This window comes from Cnephaeus nilssonii (assembly GCF_951640355.1).
Source record: "Cnephaeus nilssonii genome assembly, chromosome: 1".
NCBI lineage: Eukaryota > Metazoa > Chordata > Mammalia > Chiroptera > Vespertilionidae > Cnephaeus > Cnephaeus nilssonii.
The window spans coordinates 2,785,869-2,797,354 of NC_137072.1; the positions used below are offsets into that span (position 1 = coordinate 2,785,869).

General features: G+C 38.7%; 1 protein-coding gene across 10 annotated transcripts in view; it reads left to right on the forward strand.

Moving 5' to 3' along the window:
• Nucleotides 1-11,486, forward strand: part of MYO9A (myosin IXA) — a 345,415-nt gene that overhangs the window by 328,157 nt on the left and 5,772 nt on the right. For all 10 annotated transcript variants that reach the window (XM_079787689.1, XM_079787686.1, XM_079787691.1 and 7 more), the window contains 2 exons: nucleotides 8,259-8,461; nucleotides 11,095-11,237. In XM_079787689.1, coding sequence (XP_079643815.1) covers nucleotides 8,259-8,461; nucleotides 11,095-11,237 — 346 coding nt within the window. The remainder of the gene's footprint in view (nucleotides 1-8,258; nucleotides 8,462-11,094; nucleotides 11,238-11,486) is intronic.

Consider the following 11,486-nt stretch of genomic DNA (forward strand, 5'->3'; position numbering starts at 1 on the left):
GACATCCGAGTGCAAAAGGTTAAACTGCAATAGAGAAGGCCATTCATATGCAAAAGCCGCTGCTAGGAGCTTGGGTGTGTTTGTAGATTGTGCGGGGCGGAGTCTCAGGGCGTCACTAGGCTAGGGCGTGGCCAACAGCGATGGCTGACAGTGGTCCGCCTCCAACCGCGTCTCGCGCCCCAGCGCAGCCAACAATATATATATACTAGAAGCCCGGTGCACGAAATTCGTGCACGGCGGGGGGTTGTCCCTCAGCCCAGCCTGTACCCTCTCCAATCTGGGACTCCTGGAGGGATGTCCAACTGCCCGTTTAGGCCCGATCCTAAACGGGCAGTTGGACATCCCTCTCACAATCCAGGACTGCTGACTCCCAACTGCTTGCCTGCCTGCCTTCCTGATTGCCCCTAACCGCTTCTGCCTGCCAGCCTGATCACCCCCTAACCACTCCGCTGCCAGCCTGGTTGATGCTTAACTACTCCCCTGCCAGCCTGTTTGCCCCCAACTTCCTTCCTCTGCCAGCCTGGTCACCCCTAACTGCCCTCTCCTGCAGGGTTGATCACCTCCAACTGCCCTCCCTTGCAAGCCTGGTCCCTCTCAACTGCCCTCCCTTGCAGGCCTGGTCCCTCACAACTGCCCTCCCTTGCAGGCCGGGTGCCTCCCAACTGCCCTCTCCTGCTGGCCATCTTGTAGTGGCCATCTTGTGTCCACATGGGGGCAGCTATATTGTGTGTTGCAGTGATGATCAATCTGTATATTACCCTTTTATTAGATAGGATAGAGGCCTGGTGCATGGTTGGGGGCCAGCTGGTTTGCCCTGAAGGGTGTCACAGATAAGGGTGGGGGTTCCCTTGGAGTGTGGGGCAGCCTGAGCGAGGGGCCTGTGGTGGTTTGCAGGCCGGCCATGCCCCCTGGCAACCCAAGGGGAGGCCCTGGTATCTGGAATTTATTTTCCTTCTACAATTGAAACTTTGGAGCCTGGAGCGGAGCCAAGCCTGCTGCTCCCTCCGGGGGGGCAGCCATTTCTGTGGCAGTTAATTCACCTTCTACAATTGAAACTTTGTAGACTTAAGCGGGTGAGCCCGGCCAGGGTGTGCAGAAAGCTTTGCTTCCCCTGTTGCCGCCGGCAACCCTGGCCTGCTCTCTCAAGCTCCATTCTGCCGCCATTTTTTGAATTTGTTTACCTTCTATAATTGAAACTTTGTAGCTTGAGTGGAGGCTTAGGCCTGCAACGGCTATGGAAAGCTTGGCTTCCTCTGTTATCTGGGAAACCTTGCTCTCTGTGGCTGTAGCCATCTTGGATTGGGGTTAATTTGCATACTCGCCCTGATTGGCTGGTGGGCTTGGCTTGTGGGCGTGGCTTGTGTAGCGGAGTGATGGTTAATTTGCATATTGCCATTTTATTAGAGAGGAGATATATATATATATATATATATATATATATATATATATATATATATATTCTTTTTTTTTTTTTTTTTTTTCAGAGAGGAAGGGAAAGAGAGAAACATCAATGATGAGAGAGAAAATCATTGATTGGCTGCCTCCTTCCTTCCCACGCCCCCCAACTGGGGGTCAAGCCCCCAACCCGGGCATGTACTCTGACCTGTAATCGAACTGTGACCTCCTGGTTCATAGATCAGTGCTCAATCACTGAGCCACATTGGCTAGGCAAAGGCAACAGTGCCTTCTTCTAAGTCATTTTTTGTTGAATTTGCAGACTGATCTTGTGTTTTGAGCAACTTTTTCTTAATATTTTCTTTACTTCTTGCTCTCAGAGCTAAAAGTGTAATAATAATTTTGTAATCCTCTTGATTTTCATCCCATTGCATGTTTTAGAACACATGAGTTTAGTTAGCCTGACTGCCCTTAGAACTTGCCCTCCACTTCCACCTCATCTCACCAGCAGGGCTAGATCAGTAGTTTCTGTTTCTGATACAGCATGTCTTCCTTCTTTCTCCCCCAAATCAACTGAGAAATCTGTCAGTTTATTGTCTCGTGCTATTCAAAAGATAATGGCATATTTGCATAAATAGCTAACATTGAAAAGCTTTAAAATACCACTTTTATTGTGAAATACAACACATATAGAGGAGCCCAGAAATAGACATAAACATCTTAATGAATTATAAAATGAACATCCACATACCACTCACAGTCAAGAAATAGAACATTGCCAACACTCCCTAAAGCACTCCTCTTTTTCTTTCCAACCACATCCTTTTTCTCCCCCAGAGGTGAGCAATAACTTGAGTTTTATGTTACTTGCTCTATTTTCTTTGTTGTTTTCCCACTAAAGGATGTATTCCTGAGCACTATAGTTTTGTTGTGTTTGTTTTCAGCGCTGTATAAATGGAATCATATTATTCTGTATCTGACTTATTTCAGTCTTATTATGTATAAGACTTATCCATGTTGTGTTTAGTTGTAGTTCATTTTTGTTACTGTATAGTATTCCAGGATATATGTTTACCACCATTTAACCATTTTCATGTTGGTAGACATTGGCTTGTGTTTTGGGAGTTATGAATAATCCTATTATGAATATTCTGATACATGTATTTTTATGTACACATGCATGTATTTTTGTTGGGGAAATATAGGAGTGGAATTACTGGGTCATGGGATATATGTATCATCAACTTTAGTACATAAAGTTGTGCTACAGTAGTAGTGTATGAAAGTTACCAATTGTTCCACCTCCTTGTCAACACTTATATTCCAGATTTCTTAATTTTAGCTACTCTTAACAGTGTGTAATTGTGGTTTTAATTTGCACTTCTGTACTCTTTAATGTGTTTAAGTACCTTCTTATAAGTATGTATGAGATACCCTTTTTTGAAGGACCTGTTCAAAGCTGTTGCCCATTTTTCTAATTGGCTTGCCTGTTTCTTTCTGATCAGTAGGAATTCTTTATGAATTCTTGATGTTGGTTACTTCTGTTGCAAATTTCTTCTTCCACTTAGAGGTGTCATTAGATGAATCAGGAATTCTTTTTTTTTTTTTAACCAGGAGTTCTTAATTTTAACGTAGTCTAAATTTTATCAGCCTTTTCCTTAGGCTAGTACATGTTATGTCACATTTAAGACATTTTTCACTACTTGATGTTATGAAGATAATGTTCTAAAAAGCTTTATATTTTTGCCCTTCATATTCAATTTTAATTATTACCATAATTGTAATATAAAATATAAAATATAATTGTATTTTAATGCAATTATAAATGTTATTTTAAAATTGTTATATTCTCTTTGTTCCTTATGAAAGAAAAATACATTTGATTTTGGTGTTTTTCACCTTGCTCAACTCACTTATTCTAATAATTTTGCTGTGACTTCTTTGGATTTCATACCTTAGTCATACTGTTCATGAGTAATAATAGTTTCACTTGTTTTTTTATAGTCCATATGGGTGTTTTTTTCCTTAGCTAGAGTCTCCAGTACAGTGTTGAAAGGAAGTGATAAGGATCATTTTTCGCATTGCCCGATCTCAAAGGGAAGGCTTTAATACTTTTACCACTAAATAATGATGTTTGCTATAGAATTTTTACAGATGCTTTATGAGATAATTTTCCCTTCTATTCCTAGTTTTCTAAGAATTGTTATTAGGATTTATTATTGAATGTTATGAAATACCTTTACTATGTCCATTGAGGTGTTCTTGACTTTTATGTTATTGATATGACATATTACACCAAGTGTTTTTCTAATGTTAAGCCATCATTATACTACCGCAATAAATCCAACTTAGTCATGAGGTGATATCCTTCTTACATATTGCTTGATTTGTACCTGTGTTTATGAGTAAAATTGTCCTATAATAGTTCTTTTCATATCCTTATTAGGTCTTTGATTTTTAATTGATTTAAGAGAGAGGGGAAAGATAGTCAGAGAAACACTGATGAGAGAGAAACATTGATCAGCTGCTTCCTGCACACCCTGCTTCTGGGGATCAAACTGGCAATCCAGGCAGGTGCCCTGATCAGGAATCGAATTGGCAACCTCTTGGTGCATGGGATGACACCCAACCGAGTCATACCAGCCAGGGCCATATTCTTGTTATGTCTTGATATCAAGGTTATGCTGCCCTCTAAGAATGAGTTGGGGAATAATAGTCCTTTTTATAATTCTGTAAAGAATTTTTGTGATTTGTATGTTATTTCTTTTTGTTTGCTAATGAAATCATATAGGCCTAGAGTTTTCTCTCTTGAAAGTCTGCATTTATGAATTTAGTTGGTAAGATTATTCACTTTTTTGTATTTCTTTATTGATAGTATTAATTACTTGGATTTTCATAGAATTTCTCCACATACATTTTTGTATAAAATTTCAGATTTATTGACAAAGGTGTTCATAGTAGTCTCTTATCCTATTTATGCCTTTGGTTACTTGTGGATTCTCTCTATTTATCTTCATCTTGCCAGGGTTTTAACTTTTTTATTAGTCTTTTCAAAGAACTACATTTTGGATTTTGTCCTCTCTTTTTTAATGTTTATTTACTCTTTATTTATTTTCCTTTCCTTGGATTTATTTTGTTGTTCTTTATTTGGTTTCCTGGGAAAAAAATGCTTACTTTAAAATTTAACCTTTTCTATTTGTTGCTCGTTAAAGAAAAATAAATGTATAAAGCTATAATTTTAAGGTGGGCAGAGTTAAACTGTATCTGACAGACTTTGATATTGTTGATTAATTCAAAATATTTCCATTGTTTATTGGAAATATTTTATTTCTTCTTTGACGATGAGTGTGTTAGAAGTCTATTTCTTAATATATAGGTGTTATTCGTTTTCCTCTTATAATTGCTCTGTTAGTAAACTTATTTTAAATTACTTTAAAGGTCCGATAAATTATTTCAACCCTAAAAAATGTATTGTCTTTGCTGTATGTACTTTAAAATAATGAGTGTTCTGTAGTGTTAAATACTGAATTATGTATGTCTATTATTATCACTTATATTTTAAGTTTTTCAGATCCCTAGCTTACTGATTTATTTGTACACACTTGTTTTCTCTGTGCCAATTATAGCTTTGTCTATTTCTTTAAGTATTTTTGTCAATATTTTACTTTAAATTTATTTTTTTAAGTTTATTCCTTTAGTTGAACAACCTTTACACACAAAATAGATGGTTTAAGATTTTTAAGTGGAAAGGAATTTAGGACTTAAGAGGTTTTATGAGTCTGCTAATGTTTTAAGACCTGTGATGGCTTGCGGCCAGATGGAAAAGAACTTGAAATTTCTGAAGCCATTTCTTCAGAAATGGATATTTGCAAATTTGGAAATAATGTTATATCTTCTTCATAATTTGAATTTTTGTCATTGTGAAATATCCCTCTTTATCACAGGTAACATTTCTTACCATAAAGTTTACTTTGTCTAGAATTAAAATAGCAACACTAGTTTACTTTTGGTTAGACATTGTATGCCTTTTATTTCCATCCTTTTACTCTCTGCCTTTCTTAATTCTTATGTTTCATATGTGTCCCTTGTAGACTTCATATAGTTTGACTTTTTTAGAAAATAGTCTGATAATTATCAGATTTTTAACTAGAGCATTTAATCAATTAACATTTAATGTAATCACTGATGTATTTGGATTTAAATCTAGTATTTTATTATGTGCTTTTATTTTACCTCATACATGTTCCTTTTCTTTCTTGCCTTTTTCGTTCCTTTTTGCCTTTTTCTTTTGACTATTTTTTATTATTCCACTTTTTTCTTTTGTTAGTTTAAAAGGTTTTACACTCTCTTTTATGCTTCTTTTAGTAGTTAAACTAAATGTTACAATAAAAATCCATTACCTACCAATGTCTATTCATTGGTACTTTTATCTTTTTCCAAGATAATTCGAGAACTTTAATATGCTTTAGTTAATATATAGTTGCTGTTTGTATTTTAAATTATCTGTATATTTTTAACCCAACTGGAAAAAAATGCTTACTTTAAAATTTAGGGTATTATTCTTACGTTTTATGCAGTCACTTTTCATTTAGATTCACTCATGTATTTACTATTTTCATTGTTCTTCATTCTCCCTCACTAACATTTCTTCTTGTGTCATTTTCTATCTGTTCTTTAGGGCAGGTCTGCTAGTAACAGATTCTCTTTGACTGAAAATGTCTTCATTTCAATTGCATTCTTGAAAATTGTTTTGCTATGTATAGAATTCTAGATTGGCAGTTACTTTTTTTTCATCACTTTGAAAATATCATCTATTATTTTCTGCTTCCATTGTTTCTATTGAAAAGTTGCTTCTTTATTGCAGGTACATTTTTTTTTTCTTACTGCTTTTAAGATTTTCTCTTGCCTTTGCTTTTTAGCAATTGTGCCTGGGTTTGGACTTTTTGAGTTTATTTTTCTTATAGGTTGAAGGCTTTCTTTAGTCAGTAAGTAGGTTGACATCTTTAATTGGTCTTGAAAAATGCTCTGCCATTATCTCTTTAATATTTCTTCTACAGAATCGCTTTTCTCTCCATATATCTATATATTATTTATTTATTTATTTATTTATTTATTTATTTTTTTACATATGGTAGGGTTTTTTTTATTGTATCCTGTTGTTTACCTTCTTTTCTGAAATTTTCCTGAAAGTTTTTTGTTTTGTTTTCCCTGTTTGATTCTTTATATTTTCTTCTGATCTAATTTCTGGTCCATTAATTCAACAATGTATTTCTATCTCCTTCAGCATGGTTATTTTAAGTCTGTCTTATAGCACAATGTCTGGAATCATTGAGAGTTTCTGTTTTCTGTTGTTTTTACTGGTTTTCACTTACATTGTCTTGTTTCCTTTTGTTCTTGGTTACCTTTGATTGTATGTCAGACACAGTATTTAAAAAATTATTTTTGAAAATATTTTGATGCCTGAGATGATGTTTCTTTTCTCTAAATAGTATTTTCACTTTTTCTTCCAGGTGCTAGGGCACTAAAAATCTGGCTTACTTTAATCCAATTTTAGGGATTACAATTTTCTGGACTGTTCAACTGTCTTGAAGCTAGGCTGCAGTGTCTGCAAGGACTATTATAATTTTAATTTACCCTGAGGTCTAGGATACAAATCTTGGGGATCCTAGTGTTAGGCATGGAGCCCACACCTTTGTGTGGTTCTGGACTCCCATGGGTTGGCAGACTCTTTCTGAAAAGGACAAGAGAGTAAATATTTCAGGCTTTGTAGACCTTACAGTTTTGTTTGCAACAATTAATGCTGCCATTGTTCAGCAGAAGAGCCATAGATGTGTGTATTAATGAACATGAATGTATTCCAATGTGTGAATTAATGAACATGAATATATTCCAATAAAACTTTTTTTACAAAATCAGGCACAAGGCCAGATTTGGCCCATTAGCCATAGTTTGCTGACCCCTGATATAGTCTGTCAGAAGCTCTGTTCAGACTCTCAGCCACCTTTTCTTAAATTTAGATTAGCCCGAAATGCTGGGCTAGCCTTTCCTTGGCCTTCCTTGTTAGCTCTCTGGTGCCTTTAAGAACATGTTGGTTTTTTTTGTGTGTGTTTGGTCCAGTTGTTCTTGGCACTCCTGCTGAGATCATCTAAAATACCTATTCTGCCATTATCAGAAGCTAAAGTTATATACAAAGTAACAAATTTAAAAGTAATAAGATTTTTTCCCCCCTCTGACCTCAAGAAAGAAATTTCTTGAGTTGTTCTCAGAGAAACTCACCAGCACCCTGTGATATAGAAATGATTTTTTTTTTTAATGAAACAGTTTTGGGACATGTTTTTATAGTCTTCCTAGAGAGATTGTGCATTCTACAGTTAAAGGTGAAGAGCATTGTTATCCATCAGAACTTTATGTGATGATGGAAATGTTCTATATCTGCACTGTTCAATATGGTAGCTTCTAACCACCTGTGACTATTGAGAATTTGAAATGTCGCTAGTGAAAACGCAGAACTAAATTTTTACTTATTTAATTTTAATTGATTCACATTTAAATAGCCCTGTGTGGATATTTAGTTTGGAGTGGATGCAGCCTATATTTACAAGAAGAATCACATCCCAGTACACAATGTGTCCTTATACTCCCACGTGCTGAAGTATTCATTTCCCAATGCTCTTGCAAGAAATATTTAACCTAAATGTATTTGATGGATGGTATCTCACTAAGTATCTTGGGCCTTACATAATGTTTCCATTTATTTCTAACATTCACCTGGTATGATGGAAGTACTCTTGTTATCCTAAATGGGTCACATAAAACTGATGTAGGCACTCAATTTACTTTACAACATGTATTTTTCTTTGTAGGGAAAGGGGTGTCTTCGTCGAGGAAACTATGCAAGTCCATCCTCTACTGTTGTAGTTCGGTTGCCCTCTATGTCTGATGTCCCAGAAGAGACCTTGACTAGTGAGGCAACCATGGAGATGGACATCACAGAACAGCAGCAAGCAGCTATGCAGCAGGAGGAGAGAGTGCTGACTGAGCAGATTGAGAACCTACAGAAAGAGAAGTGAGTTTCCAGGAGGAAAGAGAGTGACCACTTGATTTGTTTTCATTTCTTTCCTTCTGTCTTTTATATTTCCTTATTTATTAAATACTAGAGGCCTGGTGCACGAAATTCATGCATGGGGGTGGGGGTGGGCAGAGTGTCCCTTAGCCCAGCCTGCACCCTCTCCAATCTGGGACATCACTCTCACAATCCGGGACTGCTGGCTCCTAACCACTCGCCTGCCTGCCTGCCTGATTGCCCCTAACTGCTCCCCTGCCGGCCTGATTGATGCCTAACTTCTGCCTGCCAGCCTGATCGCCCCCTAACTGCTCCCCTGCTGGCCTGATGTCTAACTGCTCCCCTGCTAGCCTGATCGCCTCCAACTGCCCTCCCCTGCCAGCCTGATCACACCCAACTGCCCTCCTCTGCAGGCCTGGTCACCCCCAATTGCCCTCCCCTACAGGCCTGGTCGCCCCCAACTGCCCTCCCCTGCCAGCTTGGTCACCCCCAACTGCCCTCCCCTGCCAGCCTGATCTCTCCCCCAATTGCCCTCTCCTACAGGCCTGGAGAGCCCCTAACTGCCCTCCCCTGCCAGCCTGATCTCCCCCAACTGTTCTCCCCTGCCAGCCCGATCACCCCCAATTGTCCTCCCCTGCTGGCCCGATCGCCCCCAACTGCCCTCCCCTGCCAGCCTGATCGCCCCCAACTGTTCTCCCCTGCAGGCCTGATCTTGCCCCCAACTGCCCTCCCCTGCTGGCCTGATCGCCCACAACTGCCCTCCCCTGCCAGCCATCTTGTGGCGGCCATCTTATGGCAATGTGAGGGCATCGCGTGAGGGCGTGAGGACCATCTAGGCTTTTATTAGTATAGATCTCCTATGTGTCAAGCACTGTATCATCAGGTGATACAGAGGATGTGGAGATGACAAAGATATGTTGCCTGAAGGAAGCTCCGTGAGCACGGAGACTTGAAGCTGCTACCGTGATGATTCTAGACAAGCTGACTGGAGCAGGGTATGTCAAGGAATCTTAGCCGAGATTCTAACAGGTCAGAGACCAGCTTCGGTGAACAGATTTATCTTAAAAAAGGGGGAATAAAGATTCCCAGGCTAAGACAAAGTCCCTATTCAGAACTCCATGAAGGAAGGATATTGTCTAAAGATCAATATAGCCATGGAGCCAGCAACTAAATGGTCAGAGTAGGGCAGCAACACTAGTGGGTGCTGGAATACTGGGTAGAAAAATTGGTTGTAATTTAGGGGAGAGACAAATAAGCAGCTTTGTAACCTTTGCCATCACTGGGACAAAGGTGGGTAACAATACATCTTGGGGATAATTTGAACATCCCATGGTTCTCCCTGAAGGTACCATGTACTAATCCTGACTGATGATGTTTGTTCTTGAGTTCCAGAATTCCAGGTCTGAGAACTTGATTCATGTGGGGCTAGGAGTCTGTTAAAGTACTTTTTTTTTTTTTTTTTTTTTTTTTTTTTTTTTGCCAGGATTGAGTCTAGAATTTAGGCAAGCTAAAAAAGCAGCTGGAGCTCAGCTTGGCAGAACATGATAAAGCAAAAGTGGGGCACATTGTCTGGGCTATTTGATACAAGAATGATCTAAAAAGAGGACCTAACTCAGCTCTGATGAAAATGGTATTGGAGGTATTAAAGGATGAATAGGAATTTGTAGGAAGGGGAAAATCTTTCTAGAGAAAGGAAAAAGTATGAGCACAGTCTCAGAACATGGCTTATGACAGTGGTAATTGCAGCAATGAGATTATCTTTGAAATGATTGTCTAAGCTAGGTAGTGAAAGTGAAGCTTAAAGGGCTTTGAAAGGGAAGAGATGAAAAAGGAAGTAAGAATTGGAAGGACAAGGAGGTTGTGGGCAAGTAGAGTATGCGTTAGATTCAGAGCTGGTATAATTCCAGATCTTCCCATTGGAGAAAGTTGCCTATATAAAGTGGAGGGGAGGTTGTTAGAAGTTGCAGACATAAAGGAATTTTGGTGGTAGGGTATTGATTGAAGTAGATTAGGGTGATATCAGGCAGTAGTGAGAAAAGCAAGATTTGGAGCCATGTACCAAAGACTTCAGGGACTAAGGGGGCATGACTGAGATAGGTGGGTGATTGATGAAGAGGAGAAGAAAATATGATAAGTGGAGATGGCTTAAGCTTCAAGGACAGAAAAGATCAAATCAGCGTTTTACTTCATCCAGAGGTTTCTCTGTGGTCAAGGTAAAGTTTCATGGAAAATAGTTAAAGAGCTGGAAGGAATATTAGAAATTATCTAGTTTAATCTCTGTTTTATAGATGAGGAAACAGGACCAGAGAGAAGGAAGTTCCTTCCTGAGGCATTATAAACGAGCTTAGAGTGAATTTAGAGCACTAATCTGATTACTAGATCTTACAGCTGCCGCATCTTTCCCTGCCTCACCTTTGGCGCTTTGATGGGCCCAGCCTCTGCTTTTAGTGCATACAGTGTTAGCCTTCACCGTTACTATGGCTTTCAGACCCTTATCACCACCCTGATTGGGAACAGTAAGAAAGGTGACTGGTTTTGCTATTCAAATTCCTGACTTTTATGGAAGGTCTTTTCTCCTGTTGACTTCCTTCCACTTCTTATCAAATACTAATGGATTTCTTGATTGTATCTTACAGGGAGGAGCTGACATTTGAGATGCTTATACTGGAACCCCGTGCCTCTGATGATGAAACCCTTGAGTCTGAGGCCTCCATTGGGACCGCCGATAGCTCAGAAAACTTAAATATTGAGTCTGAAGGTGCCATTTCTGAGAAATCGGGTAAATGAACACCTTAGTGCAAAGGAGGATTAAGGATTCCCAAGCTAAGACAGAGTCCTAAGGAGTTGGAAAATAATGATCTTTGTGAAGCTTTTATATAAATTATTCATTAGATGAATCCTTCAGTGTAATGCAGCTTTTGGTAATTTATTGTTTTCTCTAGCATTTACTTTGCCAAGGAGAAAAGCCAATAATCACAACAATGTTGTCTTACTGACCCATGATCCATTTTTTAAGGGTAGGTAGTTT